This window comes from Pseudophryne corroboree, chromosome 8 (assembly GCF_028390025.1).
Source record: "Pseudophryne corroboree isolate aPseCor3 chromosome 8, aPseCor3.hap2, whole genome shotgun sequence".
Taxonomy (NCBI): Eukaryota; Metazoa; Chordata; class Amphibia; order Anura; family Myobatrachidae; genus Pseudophryne; species Pseudophryne corroboree.
In genome coordinates this window covers 369,058,782-369,081,163 of record NC_086451.1, presented here as the reverse complement: position 1 = coordinate 369,081,163, position 22,382 = coordinate 369,058,782, and the positions used below count along the sequence as shown (strand labels likewise).

The following is a 22,382-nucleotide window of genomic DNA, read 5'->3' as shown; positions in this document are numbered from 1 at the left end:
TATTGAGACCCTAGTATGCATATAAATATTTTAAGATGCTGTCTTAAGTGATAGATATATAATTATAAAGCATGCCCAAAGGGACATGAGTATACTGGGTCCTAGAGACAAAAGCTATGTCGATTTCTGCTTGACGTGTCCTGTAGAATATACATTGGACAGATGATGCCGACTTAAGAGGCATATGGAAGGCTGAGGATTGTGTGGAGAAAGGTTCTCGGGCCTGGTCTCTACAGCTATAGCTGGTAATTCTGATATTTTGCCTTATATTCCTGCACAGCCTAGGAAAGCACGACATTATTAAATGCAGCTTTTCGAATAAAGAAACAAGAAAGTCTGAGGTGCGTCCTTTCTTGTCAGAGCCGGGGGCAGAGGAAAGAAGCTGTACAACACAGCTAGTCCCCAGGAACAGAAGTCCTCCCCGGCCTCTACAAAAATCCACCGCATGTCGCTGGGGCTCCACAAGCGGAGCTAGGCCCGGTGGGGACACGCCTTCGTAAGTTCAGCCACAAGTGGGTTCACTCCCTGTTAGATCCCTGGGCAATAGAAATTGTATCGCAGGGATACAGGCTGGACTGTGAGAAGATGCCCCCTCATCGAGGACCCGGCGGGCTTCCCCCCAAGAGAGGGAGCCAGTGTTAACTGCAATTCGTAAATTGTATCTTGAACAGGTGGTGGTCAAGGGTCCCCTCCTTCAACAAGAGGGTGTTATTATTCGACCATGTTACAATCCCGAAACCAGACGGTTCGGTTAGACCCATATTGTATTAAAATCCCTGAACATATACCTGAAAAGGTTCAGGTTCAAGATGGAATCGCTAAGAGCGGTCATTGCAAGCCTGAAATGAATCGGGACATAAGGGATGCATACCTTCGTGTCCCCATTTATCCACCTCATCAGGCGTACCTCAGAATTGCGGTACGGGATTGTCATTACCAATTTCACCAAGGTAATGGCGGATATGAGGGTGCTCCTGCGGAAGCAAGGTGTCTCTATTATCACATACTTGGATGATCTCCTCATAAAAGCGAGATCAAGAGAGCAGTTGCTGGACAGCGTATCACCTTCTCTGGAAGTGAAACGGCAACACGACTGGATTCTATATATTCCGAAGTCGCAGTTGGTTCCTACAGCTCATCTGCCTCGCCTAGGCATGATCCTAGACACAGACCAGAAGAGGGTTTATCTCCCGATAGAGAGAGCTCAGGAGCTCATGACACTGGTCAGGAATCCCTTGAAAACCAAAACAGGTGTCAGTGCATCACTGCACTCGAGTCCTGGACAGGATGATGGCATCATACGAGGCCATCCCCTTCGGCTGGTTCCATGCAAGGACAATGGAACTTACTGGACAAGTGGTCCGGATCACATCTTCAAAGTGCTCACCTTCTCGAGGGCCGCAGATTCGGCATTCAGGACTGGGTCATGGTGACCACGGATGCAAGCCTCCTAGGGTGGGGGGCAGTTACACAGGGAAGAAAATTCCAAGAATTGTGGTCAAGCCAACAGACTTGCCTTCACATCAATATCCTGGAACTAAGGGCCATATACAACGCCCTAAGTCAAGCGGAGTTCCTGCTTCGCGACCAACCGGTTCTGATCCAGTCAGACCGCAGGGGCTCATGTAAACCGCCAGGGCGGCACAAGGAGCAGGGTGGCGAGGGTAGAAGCCACCAGAATTCTTCGCTGGGCGGAGAATCAAGTAAGCGCACTGTCAGCAGTGTTCATTCCGGGAGTGGACACAACCTCCACCCGGGAAAGTGGTGACTTCATCAGGAAGTCTTCACGCAGTTTTGCAAATTGATGGAAACTGCCTCAGGTGGACTACATGGCGTCCTACCTCAATAAAAAGATAAAAAAGGTTTTACGCTGGGTCAAGGGACTCTCAGGCGATAGCTGTGGTCGCACTAGTAACACCGTGGGTGTTCCAGTCGGTCTATATATTCCCTCCTCTTCCTCTCAGACCCAAGGGCTGAGAATTGTAATAAACGGAGGAGTGTGAACAATATTCTTTGCTCCGGATTGGCCAAGAAGGACTCGGTACCCGGAACTGCAAGAAATGCTCTCAGAGGACCCATGGCCTCTGCCTCTCAGTCAGGACATGTTGCAACAGGGACCCTGTCTGATCCAAGACTTACCGCGGCTGCGTTGGACGGCATGGCGGTTGAACGCCGGATCCTAGCGGAAAAGGGCATTCCGGATGCAGTTATTCCTACGCTGATAAAGGCTAGGAAAGACGTGAAGCAAGACTTTTTCACTGTATATGGCGAAAATAGGTTGCTTGGTGTATGGCCGGGAAAGCCCTACAGAGGAATTCCAGGGGGGTCGATTCCTGCACTTCCTACAGTCAGGAGTGACCATGGGCCTAAAATTAGGATCCATAAAGGCCAAGATTTCGGCCCTATCCCCTTTTCTCTCAAAAAGAACTGGCTTCACTGCCTGAAGTTCGGACGTTGTTACAGGGGTGCTGCATATACAGCCCCTTTTGTGCCTCCAGTGGCACCTTGGGATCTTAACGTGTGTTGGATTCCTAAAATCCCACTGGTTTGAGCCACTTAAGACCGTGGAGCTAAAATATCTCACGTGGAAAGTGGTCATGCTTTTGGCCTTAGCTTGGACTAGGCGTGTGTCAGAATTGGTGGCTTTGTCATGTAAAAGCCCATATCTGATCTTCCATATGGAAAGGGCAGAATGGAGGACTCGTCCCCAATTTCTCCCTAAGGTGGTATCATCGTTTCATTTGAACCAACCTATTGTGGTGCCTGCGGCTACTAGGGACTTAGAGGATTCCAAGTTGCTGGACGTAGTCCGGGCCCTGAAACTTTATGTTTCCAGGACGGCTATAGTCAGAAAAACTGACTCGCTATTTATCCTGCATGCACCCAACAAGCTGGGTGCTCCTGCTTCAAAGCAGACTATTGCTCGCTGGATCTGTAGCACGATTCAGCTTGCACATTCTGCGGCTGGACTGCCGCATCCTAAATTAGTAAAAGCCCATTCCACGAGGAAGGTGGGCTCTTCTTGGGCGGCTGCCCGAGGGGTCTCGGCTTTACAACTTTGCCGAGCTGCTACTTGGTCGGGTTCAAACACTTTAGCAAAATTCTACAAGTTTGATACCCTGGCTGAGGAGGACCTTGAGTTTGCTCATTCGGTGCTGCAGAGTCATCCGCACTCTCCCGCCCGTTTGGGAGCTTTGGTATAATCCCCATGGTCCTTACGGAGTACCCAGCATCCACTAGGACGTCAGAGAAAATAAGAATTTACTCACCGGTAATTCTATTTCTCGTAGTCCGTAGTGGATGCTGGGAGCCCGTCCCAAGTGCGGACTCTCTGCAATACATGTATATAGTTATTGCTTAACTAAAGGGTTATTGTATGAGCCATCTGTTGAGAGAGGCTCAGTTATTGTTCATACTGTTAACTGGGTATAATTATCACGAGTTGTACGGTGTGATTGGTATGAGTCTTACCCGGGATTCCAAATCCTTTCCTAGTAATGTCAGCTCTTCCGGGCACAGTTTCCCTAACTGAGATCTGGAGGAGGGGCATAGAGGGAGGAGCCAGTGCACACCAGATATAGTACCTAATCTTTCTTTTAAGAGTGCCCAGTCTCCTGCGGAGCCCGTCTATACCCCATGGTCCTTACGGAGTACCCAGCATCCACTACGGACTACGAGAAATAGAATTACCGGTGAGTAAATTCTTATTTTTTTTCCTCCAGTCCCAGTTTAAGCCTGTTCGAATTATCAAAGTAACAGATCTAGTAATTTTCTGCTTCGGCAAAGGCCAACCTCTCTTGTGGGCATCATAGAATAAAGACTAGACTGAAGAGTCCTATTCACCTAGGTGTTCAGAGTTGATATGTGTCTACCAAGCCAAGGAATCCCTATTGCTCCAAATATCAATTTCAGAGCAGTGTTGGTTTTAATGTTCTCATTTAAGTGGAACACCAATGGAAGGATGGTTATGTCTGTAGAAATGCACTATCCTCACGAAAAATGCGATCTGGAGGTCTCCCTGCCGTAGAGATACGAAAAAAAAAAAAAAAAACTTCCATGTAAACTCAACTTCTCTGAATCGAAGGGTTGGCATGGCGAACACTGTAGTGCTATCAGGCCTAAGTTCAAATGGCAAGTGGTGACAAGAGTGTATGGAAATTGAAGATATATCACTGCCTGCAAAAAAAATAGTATTTTGGTACTTACCGGTAAATCCTTTTCTCTTAGTCCGTAGAGGATGCTGGGGACTCCAACAGGACCATGGGGTATAGACAGATCCGCAGGAGCTCGGGCACACTATAAAGACTTAAACTGGGTGTGAACTGTCTCCTCCCTCCATGCCCCTCCTCCAGACCTCAGTTAGAAACTGTGCCCAGGAGAGATGGACATTTCGAGGAAAGAATTTATAAACACGGTGAGTGTCATACCAGCTCACACCACGAACATACCGCAGAACGTGGCATTCAATAGAAAACCAGCCTACAGCATGAAAAAGACACAGCCACATGGTGAAAGAATATGTAACACAACCTGTGTACTAACACAACCAATAATGAGACACCCCATGCCATGGCCTGAACAGCATCAGCAACAGTCTGCTTGAGAAGAAACACCACGAAAGTATAACCAAAACAATAACTGCAGACACAGTACGCACTGGGACGGGCGCCCAGCATCCTCTACGGACTAAGAGAAAAGGATTTACCTGTAAGTACCAAAATCCTATTTTCTCATACGTCCTAGAGGATGCTGGGGACTCCAACAGGACCATGGGGTCAATACCAAAGCTCCAGAACGGGCGTGAGAGTGCGAACGACTCTGCAGTACCTATTGAGCAAACAAAAAGTGCCCCTTGACCAGGGTATCAAACTTGCAGAGCGTAGCAAAAGCGCTTGAACCCGATCAAGTATCCACTCGGCAAAGTTGACCCGCCGAGACTCCTCGGGCATCTGCCCTAGAAGAGCCCATCTTCCCAGTATAATGAGCCTCTACAGACTTCGGTGACGGCAATCCAGCCGTAGAACGAACATGGCAAATAGCATCCAGATCCAGCGTGTAACCAAAATGGCGTCCTAACTATTCAAATCCCTGGCTACATCGAGGGAATTTTGAATCAGCTAATGCCTAAGTAACCACCGGCATCAAAATAGGCCAAATTCTGCGAAACCCAGAAACCACTCTCGGCAGAACTACTAAACAAGTTCTCAATTCCTTTCTATCCACACGAAAGATCAAACAAGGCTCTTGTGAGACAAAACCACTACATCCGACACCCGCTGTACGGATGTCAAATACAAGAGCATGACCACTTTCCAAGAAAGAAGTTTTCGTAAAGAAATTATTAGGCCACACTCCCAACTCGCCTCCACACCGGTTTGCAAAGCATGGATAAGAACGACCTAGCTGAAAGACTTCCATAGGAGCCTTCCTGGATACACCCAAAACACATAGATAAGCCCACTACAATGGTAAAGCTTAGCCGTTACTTCTTTCTTAACTTAACGAATTAAGGAAAGGACTTCCCGGGAACATCCTTTCGGATTAGGACATGGTATTCCACCGCCACGACGTCCGACGCAGCCGCGGTAAGTCTTGAAACACGCCCTGATCTTGTTGTCACAGAACCTCATGTAAAGAAAAAGGTCAGGAATCTTCCATGAGTAAATCATGAACACCTGTATAGCAACCCCTCCGTGGCAAGACCGGATCCAAGAGGATCGCCTGAACCTTTTGTCATCCCACATTCATCACCTTCAAACCAAAATGAAAACGGAGAGGCCACCTAGACAGACTAAAGACCACGGTGTCACAAGGTTGTCCACTGCTACAGCTTAAGCGTCCCCTGACCTGGAACAATAACCCTGAGGCCTCTCCTGGAGGCGAGACGCCAACCTATCCATTTGCAGCAATCCTCAAAGACTTGTCATGACTGTGACAACTCCTCGATGACGACAGAATTTTTCCCGGATGGAGATCGCAGCAGCAGAGAAAATCTATTTCTCAGTCGTTCACCTCCGGAACGAAGCTTGATAATATAGCGGTTACCAGACTCTCCACCCAACGGCAAAACTGTGCATCTACTGCCATTGCCGCTTTGCTCCTTGTTCCGCCATAGCGGGACACTTATGCCACTGCTGACAAGACGTCGAGCAGAACTAACACGGGCAGAACACGATGAATACGTTTGTCGAAACTAACTCTTAATTCAAGCAAGAGTATATCAGACAAGTTTTCCAACTCTACCCTATCCCCTGGAAACACGTCCCTTGCAAGTACTGCTCCTCCATCTCGGAGATCTGTATGCACGGACACCAGGACTTACACCCGGAACCCGAACCTTCATCCCTCTAGAAGGAGAGAACCGAGCAGACACCACAGGAGCGATGTCCTGGCCGTTAGGCTTATATTCATGTGCGTGTGCAGGTGAGACCCGGACCACCTTTTCAACTGGTCTCTTGAAAACCATTCCGGCAATAAAGCCTCTCACCAAAAAAGGCCTCACCGGCCGCAGCCAACCGGTTAAGTAACTGAACACCTTGATGAAGTGTCACAGGAAAACCGATCCAACCCTGGATCTGCAGACCTCTTTTCACATGGAAAAAACCCTGAACGTTTACCGGTCATTATCAACTCTGAAAAAAAAACACCTCCAACCTTTGTATTGTAGGAAACCACAGCCGATCCATGTGTCCAGGAAAAGTCAGAGAGAACCAACGATTTGCACCTTTATACAGGGACCACCGGACAATGTTCTGAGCCTGACGCACCTCTGTACGGCGTTGTGTACTATCTTCCCTTCCAGAATGGAATGGCAAGAAGTATTAGAAAACAGTAAAGGGAAACAACGTAACTCCAAATGTTCCCCTTTGGATTCTATAGATATCCCACAGGTCCAGTCTATTTCCGGACCAACCGAAACATAGTAGACAAGTGCCCTCCGGAGCGGGGACCAGCCCGATAGACTCAGCGACAAGTGGTGGATGTGGAGGAAACAGAAACTACATCCACTTCTGCGAACCTAACAAGGCTGCAGAACTTTTACCTTTTCACCTTCCCCTTACTACACACAACAGAAAAAAGGACTGTATCGAACCGGTTCAAACGACCACATCCTACAAAAGAATGCGTCACCAACCGTTGTGAAAGAGGCTAACACACGAAGTTAGACTTACCAGAGGAATCCGCCGAGATTGACTGACCATAGGCCACCAAACAGCTGTATACCTTCCTCCATCATCTCCCGGAGACATCCTCCGAATTTTTCCGGTCACATCTCTGTCACGCGGCAGCCTGCTGCAATGCTATAAGGTAGAACAAACATAGACACTGGGCAGGGTAATTCTATCGGATGCCTACCCGAATACAACACTCCCTCAAGTGCATACAGCGCAACAAGGTCAAAGTATAGAAATAAAATTTCACTTAGCTGCCGGTGTATGAACCTTTGCGACCGGGCTCTGCGTCGGCCAGGAGTTGACTGTCACAATTTCCTCTTCGCGATGTGAAGAGAAGAATATTCGGACACCTTGAGAGGATCGAACCAACTCGTCACGGCCAATATAGAGCTTAATCAACAGAGCGACCAGTACATGATAAGAATACCATTATTTCAGCATTCATGGATATACATCAGATAATACACAATAAAACACATATATCCTAACCATGCATATACTACCTATATCTACATATATACACATATAGATATAACCTATACGCAAGTGGATTGTCCAGACCTGTCAGGTCTCTAGTGACGGTAATGTGTTGTGAATGTGTATGACCATGTACTGACATGCCCACGATGTGGATCTATCAGGAACGTTAAGGTCGACAGAAACTTAGTAAATGTCGACAGAAAAGGAATAGTAAGCGGGCAAAATATAAACACGGAACCCCGAGGGGAGGATACAAATCTGATAACACTCCCCCCACCTATACCAATAAAAAATATATATATATTATATATTGTGTAGTATAGCTGGCACTCAGTGATCGCAACTTAGTACCGGGGTGCCCTCCTTCAAATGTACACAGTGGAAGGTTGGCGAAGCTGGGAGACAGATGTCCACTGTCCCCGTGTCACAAAACCAGGCGGCACTCCACGGATTTGAGTAAAAGAGAAAAAATAAGAATTTACTTACCGATAATTCTATTTCTCATAGTCCGTAGTGGATGCTGGGGACTCCGTAAGGACCACAGGGAATAGCGGCTCCGCAGGAGACTGGGCACAAAAAGAAAATCTTTAGGACTATCTGGTGTGCACTGGCTCCTCCCCCTATGACCCTCCTCCAAGCCTCAGTTAGGATACTGTGCCCGGACGAGCGTACACAATAAGGAAGGATTTTGAATCCCGGGTAAGACTCATACCAGCCACACCAATCACACCGTATAACCTGTGATCTGAACCCAGTTAACAGCATGATAACAGAGGAGCCTCTGAAAGATGGCTCACAACAATAATAACCCGATTTTTGTAACAATAACTATGTACAAGTATTGCAGACAATCCGCACTTGGGATGGGCGCCCAGCATCCATTACGGACTATGAGAAATAGAATTATCGGTGAGTAAATTTTTATTTTCTCTAACGTCCTAAGTGGATGCTGGGGACTCCGTAAGGACCATGGGGATTATACCAAAGCTCCCAAACGGGCGGGAGAGTGCGGATGACTCTACAGCACCAAATGAGAGAACTCCAGGTCCTCCTCAGCCAGGATATCAATTTTGTAGAATTTTACAAACGTATTTGCTCCTGACCAAGTAGCTGCTCGGCAAAGTTGTAAAGCCGAGACCCCTCGGGCAGCCGCCCAAGATGAGCCCACCTTCCTTGTGGAGTGGGCATTTACAGATTTTTGGCTGTGGCAGGCCTGCCACAGAATGTGCAAGCTGAATTGTACTACAAATCCAACGAGCAATAGTCTGCTTAGAAGCAGGAGCACCCAGCTTGTTGGGTGCACACAGGATAAACAGCGAGTCAGATTTCCTGACTCCAGCCGTCCTGGAAACATATTTTCAGGGCACTGACAACGTCTAGCAACTTGTAGGCCTCCAAGTCCCTAGTAGCCGCAGGCACCACCAATAGGTTGGTTCAGGTGAGACGCTGAAACCACCTTGGGGAGAAACTGAGGACGAGTCCTCAATTCCGCCCTGTCCGAATGGAAAATCAGATAAGGGCTTTTTCAGGATAAAGCCGCCAATTCTGACACGCGCCTGGCCCAGGCCAGGGCCAACAGCATGACCACTTTCCATGTGAGATATTTTAACTCCACAGATTTAAGTGGTTCAAACCAATGTGACTTTTGGAACCCAAAACTACATTGAGATCCCAAAGTGCCACTGGAGGCACAAAAGGAGGCTGTATATGCAGTACCCCTTTTACAAACGTCTGAACTTCAGGGACTGAAGCTAGTTCTTTTTGGAAGAAAATTGACAGGGCCGAAATTTGAACCTTAATGGACCCCAATTTCAGGCCCATAGACAGTCCTGTTTGCAGGAAATGTAGGAATCGACCCAGTTGAATTTCCTCCGTCGGGCCTTACTGGCCTCGCACCACGCAACATATTTTCGCCAATTGCGGTGATAATGTTTTTGCGGTTACATCCTTCCTGGCTTTGATCAGGATAGGGATGACTTCATCCGGAATGCCTTTTTTTCTTCAGGATCCGGCGTTCAACCGCCATGCCGTCAAACGCAGCCGCGGTAAGTCTTGGAACAGACAGGGTCCTTGCTGGAGCAGGTCCCTTCTTAGAGGTAGAGGCCACGGATCCTCCGTGAGCATCTCTTGAAGTTCCGGTTACCAAGTCCTTCTTGGCCAATCCGGAACCACGAATATAGTGCTTACTCCTCTCCATCTTATCAATCTCAGTACCTTGGGTATGAGAGGCAGAGGAGGGAACACATACCCTGACTGGTACACCCACGGTGTTACCAGAGCGTCTACAGCTTATTGCCTGAGGGTCCCTGGACCTGGCGCAATACCTGTCGAGTTTTTAATCATGTGGAAGACTTCTGGGTGAAGTCCCCACTCTCCCGGGTGGAGGTCGTGCTGAGGAAGTCTGCTTCCCAGTTGTCCACTCCCGGAATGAATACTGCTGACAGTGCTATCGCATGATTTTCCGCCCAGCGAAGAATCCATGCAGCTTCTGCCATTGCCCTCCTGCTTCTTGTGCCACCCTGTCTGTTTACGTGGGTGACTGCCGTGATGTTGTCCGACTGGATCAACACCGGCTGACCTTGAAGCAGAGGTCTTGCTAAGCTTAGAGCATTGTAAATGTCCCTTAGCTTCAGGATATTTATGTGAAGTGATGTCTCCAGGCTTGACCATAAGCCCTGGATATTTCTTCCCTGTGTGACTGCTCCCCAGCCTCGCAGGCTGGCATCCGTGGTCACCAGGACCCAGTCCTGAATGCCTAATCTGCGGCCCTCTAGAAGATGAGCACTCTGCAACCACCACAGGAGGGACACCCTTGTCCTTGGTGACAGGGTTATCCGCTGATGCATCTGAAGATGCGATCCGGACCATTTGTCCAGCAGGTCCCACTGGAAAGTTCTTGCGTGGAATCTGCCGAATGGGATTGCTTCGTAGGAAGCCACCATTTTACCCAGAACCCTTGTGCATTGATGCACTGAGACTTGGCTCGGTTTTAGGAGGTTCCTGACTAGCTCGGATAACTCCCTGGCTTTCTCCTCCGGGAGAAACACCTTTTTCTGGACTGTGTCCAGGATCATCCCTAGGAACAGAAGACACGTCGTCGGAACCAGGTGCGATTTTGGAATATTGAGAATCCAATCGTGCTGCCGCAACACTACCTGAGATAGTGCTACACCGACCTCCAACTGTTCCCTGGATCTTACCCTTATCAGGGAATTGTCCAAGGAAGGGATAACTAAAATTCACTTCCTTCGAAGGAATATCATCATTTCGGCCATTACCTTGGTAAAGACCCGGGGTGCCGTGTACCATCCATACGGCAGCGCCTGAACTGATAGTGACAGTTCTGTACCATAAACCTGAGGTACCCTTGGTGAGAAGGGTAAATTTTGACATGAAGGTAAGCATCCTTGATGTCCCGAGACATCATGTAGTCCCCTTCTTCCAGGTTCGCAATCACTGCTCTGAGTGACTCAATCTTGAATTTGAACCTCTGTACGTAAGTGTTCAAAGATTTTAGATTTAGAATCGGTCTCACCGAGCCGTCCGGCTTCGGTACCACAACAGTGTGGAATAATACCCCGTTCCCTGTTGCAGGAGGGGTATCTTGATTATCACCTGCTGGGAATACAGCTTGTGAATGGCTTCCAAAACTGTCTCCCTGTCAGAAGGAGACATCGGTAAAGCAGACTTTAGGAAACGGCGAGGGGGAGACGTCTCGAATTCTAATTTGTACCCCTGAGATATCACCTGAAGGATCCAGGGGTCTACTTGCGAGTGAGCCCACTGCGCGCTGAAATTCATTGAGACGGGCCCCCCACCGTGCCTGATTCTGCTTGTAAAGCCCCAGCGTATACTGAGGGCTTGGCAGAGGCGGGAGAGGGTTTCTGTTCCTGGGAACTGGCTGATTTCTGCAGCCTTTTTCCTCTCCCTCTGTCACGGGGCAGAAATGAGGAACCTTTTGCCCGCTTGTCCACGAAAAGACTGCGCCTGATAATACGGCGTCTTCTCATGTTGAGAGGCGACCTGGGGTACAAACGTGGAATTCCCAGCTGTTGCCGTGGCCACCAGGTCTGAAAGACCGACCCCAAATAACTCCTCCCTTAATAAAGCAATACTTCCAAATGCCGTTTGGAATACGCATCACCTGACCACTGACGTGTCCATAACCCTCTACTGGTAGAAATGGACAACGCGCTTAGACTTGATGCCAGTCGGCAAATATTCCGCTGTGCATCACGCATATATAAAAATGCATCTTTTAAATGCTCTATAGGCAAAAATATACTGTCCCTATCTAGGGTATCAATATTTTCAGTCAGGGAATCCGACCACGCCAACCCAGCACTGCACATCCAGGCTGAGGCGATTGCTGGTCGCACTATAACACCAGTATGCGTGTAAATACCTTTTAGGATACCCTTCTGCTTTCTATCAGCAGGATCCTTAAGGGCTGCCATCTCAGGCGAAGGTAGAGCCCTTACAAGCGTGTGAGCGCTTTATCCCCCCTAGGGGGTGTTTCCCAACGCACCCTAACCTCTGGCGGGAAAGGATATAATGCCAATAACATTTTAGAAATTATCCGTTGTTATCGGGGGAAACCCACGCATCATCACACACCTCATTTAATTTCTCAGATTCAGGAAAACTACAGGTAGTTTTTCCTCACCGAACATAATACCCCTTTTTTTTGGTGGTACTCGTATTATCAGAAATGTGTAAAACATTTTTCATTGCCTCAATCATGTAACGTGTGGCCCTACTGGAAGTCACATTCGTCTCTTCACCGTCGACACTGGAGTCAGTATCCGTGTCGGCGTCTATATCTGCCATCTGAGGTAACGGGCGCTTTAGAGCCCCTGACGGCCTATGAGACGTCTGGACAGGCACAAGCTGAGTAGCCGGCTGTCTCATGTCAACCACTGTCTTTTATACAGAGCTGACACTGTCACGTAATTCCTTCCAACAGTTCATCCACTCAGGTGTCGACCCCCTAGGGGGTGACATCACTATTACAGGCAATCTGCTCCGTCTCCACATCATTTTTCTCCTCATACATGTCGACACAAAAGTACCGACATACAGCACACACACAGGGAATGCTCTGATAGAGGACAGGACCCCACTAGCCCTTTGGGGAGACAGAGGGAGAGTTTGCCAGCACACACCAGAGCGCTATATATATACAGGGATAACCTTATATAAGTGTTTTTCCCCTTATAGCTGCTGTATAGTTAATACTGCGCCCAATTAGTGCCCCCCTCTCTTTTTTTAACCCTTTCTGTAGTGTAGTGACTGCAGGGGAGAGACAGGGAGCTTCCCTCCAACGGAGCTGTGAGGGAAAATGGCGCCAGTGTGCTGAGGAGATAGGCTCCGCCCCTTTTTCGCGGACTTTTCTCCTGCTTTTTTATGGATTCTGGCAGGGGTTAAATGCATCCATATAGCCCAGGAGCTATATGTGATGCATTTTTTTGCCATCCAAGGTGTTTTTATTGCGTCTCAGGGTGCCCCCCCCCAGCGCCCTGCACCCTCAGTGACCGAAGTGTGAAGTGTGCTGAGAGCAATGGCGCACAGCTGTAGTGCTGTGCGCTACCTTGTTGAAGACAGGACGTCTTCTGCCGCCAATTTTCCGGACCTCTTCTGCCTTCTGGCTCTGTAAGGGGGCCGGCGGCGCGGCTCTGGGACCCATCCAAGCTGGGCCTGTGATCGTCCCTCTGGAGCTAATGTCCAGTAGCCTAAGAAGCCCAATCCACTCTGCACGCAGGTGAGTTTGCTTCTTCTCCCCTTAGTCCCTCGATGCAGTGAGCCTGTTGCCAGCAGGTCTCACTGAAAATAAAAAACCTAATCTAAAACTTTCACTAAGAAGCTCAGGAGAGCCCCTAGTGTGCACCCTTCTCGTTCGGGCACAGAGATCTAACTGAGGCTTGGAGGAGGGTCATAGGGGGAGGAGCCAGTGCACACCAGATAGTCCTAAAGCTTTCTTTAGATGTGCCCAGTCTCCTGCGGAGCCGCTATTCCCCATGGTCCTTACGGAGTCCCCAGCATCCACTTAGGACGTTAGAGAAATCTTTATGTGAAAAGCAACATGAGGGTCCAACGTTTCAACACCGCGGCGGGTGTTTTTTTCAAGGACACATGGTGAAGCAAACAGTGTTAAAACAATTCTCACCTTAAATACTTACACATATATATACAGGTTGAGTATCCCTTATCCAAAATGCTTGGGACCAGAGTTATTTTGGATATCGGATTTTTCCGTATTTTGGAATAATTGCATACCATAATGAGATATCATGGTGATGGGACCTAAGTCTAAGCACAGAATGCATTTATGTTTCATATATACCTTATACAAACAGCCTGAAGTCAATTTTAGCCAATATTTTTTTGAACTTTGTGCATTAAACAAAGTGTGTCTACATTCACACAATTTATTTATGTTTCATATACACCTTATTCACACAGCCTGAAGGTACTTTAATACAATATTTTTAATAACTTTGTGTATTAAACAAAGTTTGTGTACATTGTGCCATCAAAAAACAAAGGTTTCACTATTTCACTCTCACTCAAAAAAGTCCGTATTTTGGAATATTCCGTATTTCGGAATATTTGGATATGGGATACTCAACCTGTATATATATATATATATATACACACACACACACACACACACACACACACACACACACAGGTACAAGGCCATAACAGCCTGACAATTCCTTTTTTTTTAATATATATATATATATATATATATATATATATACAGGAAATACCGGTGATGCCGACAGGACATCCCCAAACAACTGTATCTCCCCTATCGGGTTTACTGTTTTAATCACACAAACACCAATCTGCTAATACTTAATTTCCCGAATCAAATACTGCCATGCGCCGGTGAAGCCGACAGTTATCCCCACAGCAGCTTGTGACAAAGCCCTCACACCTGCCGACATATGTCGACTAACCAATAGTGGGAACAAACAGGGAAACCGTGAATATATGTAATTATGCGCCCCTTATCTAACCTAAGGCTATATGACACCTATATAGCTTTAAAACACTGTGCCCCCCCTCCAACTCACTATCCAGCAAGTCCTGGCGGGGATCTGAGGAAAATGGCGCTGATTTCCCTGTGAGGGCTAAGCTCCGCCCCTACCCGGCGCGCTTAAGCCCGCTCAATTATATAAATATATAATATACCAAAAACTAGCTGGGGACCCTATATACAGGGGGTAACCCCCTGTATAACCTGCTTTATGTCCCAACGCAGCCCAGGGCGCCCCCCCCTGCGCCCTGCACCCACGGAAGCCGTTGGTGTGTGGGAGCTATGGACCGCAGCGTGCACGCTGCGGTCTCCCGGCGGGGCGAAGACACCCGGTGTCCGGGTATGTTCCCCAGCCCGGGATCCTTTCATAAATGCCGCCCAGGGCGCTCCCCCCCAGCGCCCTGCAGGCCGATGGAGAGCGGGAGCAGAGAGCGCAGCGCTACCGCTGCTGCTCCCTCCCGTTCGTGGCGCACTGGCGGGGCGGGCACCGAAGCATGTCCCCCCGCCAGTGATCTACTAGCTATCTAAATTCACCTGCTATATGCTGCCCAGGGCGCTCCCCTGCAGCGCCCTGCACCCTGCAGGCCCGGTGGAGTGAGGGAGCCGGGAGCGCAGCACTACCGCTGCTGCTCCCTCCCGTTCGCGGCGCACTGGCGGGGCGGGCACCGAAGTATGTCCCCCCGCCAGTGAATTACAGATTATATGTGCTGCCCAGGGCACTCTCCCCCCCCCCCCCCAGTGCCCTGCACCCTGCAGGTGATGGTAAGCGTGGGAGCAGGGAGCGCAGCACTACCGCTGTCTCTCCCCCCTGCGGCACCCTGGCGGGGTGAACATAAGCTGTGCCCAGGCACCGAAATATGTCCCCCGCCAGCATTGTAGACCCTCAGCAACATGCCCCCAGGGCGCTCCCCCCCAGCACCCTGCCAGAGACGGTGTGTGGGAGCATGGAGCGCAGCACTACCGCTGCTGTACTGAAGTCTTCTGCCGTCACTGAAGTCTTCTTTTCTTCCAATACTCACCCGGCTTCTTTCTTCCGGCTTTTGTGAGGGCGCGGCTCCGGTAACAAGCAGCTAGGCGAACCAAGTGATCGAACCCTCTGGAGCTAATGGTGTCCAGTAGCAGTGCCTTTAAACTAAGAAGAAGTAGGTCCTGCTTCTCTCCCCTCACTCCCACGCTGCAGGGAGCCTGTAACCAGCAGGTCTGCCTGAAAATGAAAAACCTAACAAAATTCTTTCCAGAGAAACTTAGGAGAACTCCCCTAGTGTGTGACCCATCACTCCTGGGCACAAAGTCCAACTGAGGTCTGGAGAAGGGGCATGGAGGGAGGAGCCAGTTCACACCCAGTTTAAGTCTTTATAGTGTGCCCAAGCTCCTGCGGATCCGTCTATACCCCCATGGTCCTGTTGGAGTCCCCAGCATCCTCTAGGACGTATGAGAAAATAAAAATCTACACTTTCAGTAAAAGAGCTTCTGAAAGTAGAGAGCGGAGATGTGAGCCTGTAGAGCAGGCCTGGCCAACCTGCGGCTCTCCAGCTGTTGTAAAACTACAAGTTCCATCATGCTTTGCCACAGTTTTGCTATTAGGGAATGCTAAAACTGTGGCCGAGCATGCTGGGATGTGTAGTTTCACAACATCTGGAGAGCCACAGGTTGGCCAGGCCTGCTGTAGAGAATGAAGGGGTAGCTCTGTTTTTGCTGCAGGATTTTTTTCTTTTCTATTTTGACAAAATATTGCTGCTTTAAAGCAGTGGTAATCCTGCGGTTTAGTAAGTATGCTCTAAGTCACAGTTTCTTAAACTCGGTCCTCAGGACCCCACACAGTGCATGTTTTGCAGGTAACCCAGCAGGTGCACAGGTGTATTAATTACTCACTGACACATTGTAAAAGGTTCACAGGTGGACCTAATTATTTCACTTGTGATTCTGTGAGGAGACCTGCAAAACATGCACTGTGTGGGGTCCTGAGAGAGTTTGAGAAGCTATGCCCTAAGTCCCGAACAAGTTTCCAAGCTCTCATGTGCAGAGTAAGGATTCCTTCCCACACCAAGAAATAGGTCTTCTACACTTAACGACAATTCATGGCTGAGACAAGTTCTTTTATCCAGAACATGGTCCCAACAATGCTATCAGAAGAAAAAAAAAACCCACTAACAATTAAAACAAACAAAAAAACACCTTTGCCTCTACATTATAACAAGTTGCACTAATCCTTGATCTCTCATTTAACAGGTCCCATCATAGAGAAAGACACTATGATGGACCTGTGAGAATGTCCCTATCCTGGCCAATCAGGTGCCACCAGAAATGCCTGAACACCTTTTTTTTTTTACCTACCTGAGAATGCAAAGCAGCATTGCTATTAGAGGAAAAGGGCAAGTCATGTGAAAAGTATATGGAACTTATCGCGTCTACTAAAAACTTCAGTGATGCATTGGTCCTTTCAAGACAATTTCTATTCTATCATATTGACATGTGGCCAATTTCTCCACTTCCGGATAAAGGGACCATTTTCCAGGGTGTAGGGCATGCATGTATGCAGAGATAATCTACTTCTCAGTTCTCCACCCCAAGTGCAAACACAGCTGATTGCTTGAACATTATGTTCCGCCCCAATACATTATTTGGTTTATTTCTTCAATTTCTAGAGCATACCTGGCAAAAGACGACATCCCTTAGACTGTGTGTTTAATACTGCCCTTAATTCTAACACAATTCTGAGAAGCTTTGAATTCTCCAGAGCCCAAAACCATTGACACTGTCTCTGAAGTGTGATAGTTCCCCAGCTTTAAAGGCTAGCTACTATATAGTCACAATTGTCCAGTCCCAAAATTTCGACAGTTTGATTAACTGGCTGGTCAAATGCTTTTTAGTTTGACATTTTAAACAAGAAAACACAACCCCTCCAGATTTCGCTCTTGAATGACTCCACTATCAGACATCCAGCTGTAGAGCCCAAGCAGAGAAAGTGAACCTAATATGACAGGCAAGATACACTAAACACGAGAGAGAGAGAGAGAGAGAGAGAGAGAGAGAGAGAGAGAGAGAGAGAGAGAGAGAGAGAGAGAGAGAGAGAGAGAGAGAGAGAGAGAGAGAGACACACACACTGAGGACAAGACATGGAAATGCAGAAAGAGACACTGAGGACAAGACATGGAAATGCAGAAAGAGACACTGAGGACAAGACATGGAAATGCAGAAAGAGACACTGAGGACAAGACATGGAAATGCAAGTGCCTGAGCTTACTTTGGCAAAGTTTCAAATGTAGTGCAAAATTTGTACCAGGTACCAAACTACAGACAGACCTACACATGTGAGCATGTGATAGCTAGTATACATTGTGCATATTAAAAGTCACAGGAGTCATGTGGGCAATGGAATATTCTTCATAATATAAAAGATAATTTTAGTATTTATAGAATGCACTTTACTAAAACAATGTTCTGAACAGTAGTGCTTATATTGGCCATTTCAGCTTTTTGTTTTCTTTAACGTACTAGGTATTGGCTGCTGAATCCTGGTTAGTCGGCTGCTTGGTCCCTGAAGATCAGACTCCAAGCTTCGGCTACTTCTCACGGCCTCCAATGACCGCAGACTTGTTTTCGCAAGGTTAGGCATACTGTGCCGTAGGTCATCTAAAATACACAATGACAATTCTAGCTAGTTTGTTAATAAGTCAAGCATGAGCCAACAGAATTTAATACTTTGATTAAATAAAATATTTGTGTTGCGTCAACCAAATCCCTACACCGTGGTCACCGCAATAACTGGCAGTAGTCCTTGCAATATTGCGTAACATCAGAGGTGGACAAAGTGACAGAGACAGCAGGTGTCAAATCTGGGTGCCAATAAGATGCTTTAAGGAGCCAGAAAGATGGGACTCCATTGACATAGTTTGAAAAGATTCTCAAAAGACAGATGCTAGTAGCATACTTTTATTCTAGGCTCACATGGCCCGTCAGTTCTCGGATTACTACATCTGATGTGATAATACAATTTTAGGAGGATTTTGTATTCTTTAATCCAGTATGAGCTAGATTTGAAAAACTGAGCACCTAATGCACCTACATTTTCAGAACAGCCCAAAGTTAACACACTGTGAAAATGCGTAGAATATCTAATATAACAGTATAACGCAATATAGTATGGCCACATTTTACCTTCACAACTTGGGTACTTCATCCGGTCCTGCACAGGATTTTGCATAGATCTACGAGGAGGTCTTATGCGGGAAGCGGCTGATCTGACATCACCTGGGGTTGAGGGTGACTGGCATCGAGGTGAACTGAGAGGGGAAGGAGAATACCGGTGTGTACTACGGTAGGACAGAGAACAGTCACAGTCCTCATCGTCCTCCAGACTATACGTGTCAAACTCCTGATCGCTAAAGGTTCCTCTTCTGAGAGAATGGAGGGAGGCGCTGGAACTGCGCCTAGAAACAGACGCCGAACTGGAGGCGTAGTCTTGCCGGAGACCTGCAAAATTACACCCAGTTTAGGCAATGATTCAATGAATCTACGCATGCAAAGGAAAGCCAAAAACCATCTACAACTGTAGTGACATCACTAGTGCCTTACTGTTTATTATCCACCAACATGTACAGCGCAGTATTTGTATAAGGTAGAATAGAAAGCTCTGGGATGGTAACCAATAACGACCTCTTATACTCAGGTATAGGGTTAAGCCCCCGGGCCGATCGACAAGGCTTCTCCGTCACTGGGGGTCCCTAATACTAGGTATGGGTTCGGGGTGCAGGACCCCATCACGTCAGCACAGGTCGGCTACCCCAGGTCAGCACACAGGTGAAAATTAATAAGGGTTAATAAGAAGCACAGAAGTGCTATGTAAGTGGTGTGATTAAAATATTTTAATCACACTATTTTAATCACACCACTTATATCACGACCTGTGCCGACGTGATGGGGTCCTGCACCCCGGACCCATACCTAGTATTAGGGACCCCCAGTGACGGAGAAGCCTTGTCGATTGGCCTGGGGGCTTAACCCTATATCTGCAGATATACGCAACTAAGATCTCCGTATTATCTGATTATTATGTAGCATTATTATTTTTCACTCAGTATGTATTAGGGAACACAAATAGTTTTTCTTCCACAGAATTACCCCTCCCTTTTAGCACCTGAGTGAAATTACAATCTGATTGAGCAGCTCACCATCATGTGTGCATTGATCTCTTATACTCGCTGTGACCTATGACCTTCCATACCCCTGCACAATGATAAAGTTCCTAAAGCTCAAATCACCTTTCCATAAATGAGTTACTATTAATACTACTAAAGCATTTAGCAAGAGTTGGGTCTGCAATGTTTTAATCATATTATTGTATGTTTTTATGTATTTGTTATATGCACCACTCGTTTGTGTTCTGTGTTATATTCCTTGGTGCCCAGTATGCCAAACATTCTGTGATCCTTCGCCCAGTACGGTCTCCCAGGTATCGTTCAGCTCTAGAGGTTAGGAAAGCACCAATATAAGATGGCACAGGTTCTGGCTCAAAGTGACTTCACCAATAACCTTAAAGTAGACTTTTCTCCACCTGTGTTGCCTTGATCAAGACTCAGGTGAACAACATCTAATCTATTTGCAGAACATGATCTCAGATTTGTTGTTCGCTTCTCTACAGCAACTGGAAAAACAATAGCTGCTTACAGTGCCCTTAACGGAATAACTAACAGGAAGCCTTACCTCAAACATCTTCACTACTGAAACGTAAACTACAGCTGTCTGAACGTTAGCAACAGCTGTTTCATTTAAGGCAACTTATGTTAAAGAGGGGTGTGGATCGTTGGGTCGACATACATTAGGGTCGACCACTATTAATCGAGTCACTGTCGACCGACACGGTCACTAAGTCGACATGGATAAGATCAAAATGGAAAAAGGTCGACATTGATTTAAAAAAATAAATATTGGTGTAGTTTTCTTCGTAAAGCGAATGGGAACCCAAGTTGCACTGTTCGCTTCGCCATGCTTTGGGCAAGGTGCCTTGCTCCGCTGCACTTGGCACAAGTTACTATTCCCAATCGTAGTCCACGTGGATCGTAATGTTCAATAAAATAGGATTTTAATTACCTACCTGTAAATGATACTGGGGACACTTAGGGGGTCATTCCGACCTGATCGCACGCTGCCGTTTTTCGCAGCGCATCAATCAGGTCACTACTGCGCATGAACCGCAATGCGCAGGCGCATCGTACGGGTACAAAGCGGATCGTTGCTGTGCGATGGATTTAACAAAGAATCCGATCGCAAGGAGACTGACAGGAAGAAGGAGTTTCTGGGTGGCTACTGACCGTTTTCTGGGAGTGCCGTGGAAAACGCAGGCATGTCCAGGAGTTTGCAGGGCGGGTGTCTGATGTCAGTTCCAGGACCTGACAGACTGAAGTGATCGCAGCGGCTGAGGAAATTCAAAGCTACTCAGAAGCTGCACAAAAACTTTTTGCACAGCTCCCCTGCACAAGCGATCGCACACTTGCTATGCTAAAATACACTCTCTTCCCCACCCCCGACACAGGCGGCGACTATCTGATCACATGGCTGCAAAAAACTGCTACTGTACGATCAACTCGGAATGACCCCCTTAGTACGATGGAGTATAGATGGGGACCAAAGGAGCCGGTAAACTTTACATTTCTTCAGCAGGATGTGCTGGCTCCTCCCCTCTATGCCCTCCCTCACAGCTCAGTCTAGGAAAACTGTGCCCGAAGAAGATGGACATACTTGAGAGGAGTAAACATGACAATACAAGAGTGGTGAGATTAACGAACCAGCACACAGCAGAACAAACACACTAGCAACCGCTAGTGAAACCAGAAAATAGCAACAGCTGTGTAACAACTTCACCCAAGAACAACAACTTGCAGGAAAATCGATGCACAGAGGCGGGCGCCCAGTATTCCTTAAGGACTACGAGATAAGGATTTACCGGTAGGCAATTAAAACCCTATTTTCTCTATCATCCATAAGGGATACTGGGGACACTTAATATGATGGGGACGTCCCAAAGCTCCCAGAACCGGTGGGAACATGCTGTTACGCCTGCAACACCGTAAGTCTAAACTGGACATCCTCTGTAGCCAGGGTATCAAACCTGAAAAATGTGTTTGTCCCTGACAAGGTAGCGGCCTGACACAGTTGCAAGGCCAAGACTACACGGCCAGCCGCCCAGGAAGAACCCACAGACCTGGTAGAGTGGGCCTTGACCGACCGAGGAATAGGCAAGGACGCCGAAGCGTAGGCCTGTTGAATAGTAAACCTAATCCAACGTGCAATAGACTGCTTTGAAGAAGGAAGACCCTTCTTGTGAGCAGCATACAGCACAAAGAGGGCATCTGATTTTCGGACTGCAGTAGTCCTCTTGACGTAAATCCTCAGGGCTCGTACCACAGCCAGGGACTCCAGATGTGAGGAAGTGGCCAAAGCCGCCGGAAACACGATAGGCTGATTTAGGTGGAATGCAGAAACCACCTTAGGCAGTAACTGAGTCCTGAGTTCCGTTCTGTCCTCATGAAAGACCGGATAGGGACTCCTACAGGACAAAGCGCCAAGTTCTGAAAATAGTCTAGTGGAAGCCAAGGCTAAGAGCATAACCATCTTCCACGTACTTGTCCTCAACTGACATCAGAGGCTCAAACCAAGAAAGTTCAGAACCACGTGAGATCTCA

The 22,382-nt window shown here is 47.6% G+C and overlaps 1 protein-coding gene across 4 annotated transcripts in view; it reads right to left on the bottom strand.

The window, feature by feature from the left end:
* Positions 1–22,382, bottom strand: part of LOC134949149 (SLAIN motif-containing protein-like) — a 79,614-nt gene that overhangs the window by 15,635 nt on the left and 41,597 nt on the right. For 3 of the 4 annotated variants that reach the window (XM_063937562.1, XM_063937561.1, XM_063937563.1), the window contains 2 exons: positions 18,859–19,173; positions 18,196–18,354 (listed from right to left, as the gene is read on the bottom strand). In XM_063937562.1, coding sequence (XP_063793632.1) covers positions 18,196–18,354; positions 18,859–19,173 — 474 coding nt within the window. The remainder of the gene's footprint in view (positions 1–18,195; positions 18,355–18,858; positions 19,174–22,382) is intronic. The other variant, XM_063937564.1, reaches the window with a different exon arrangement.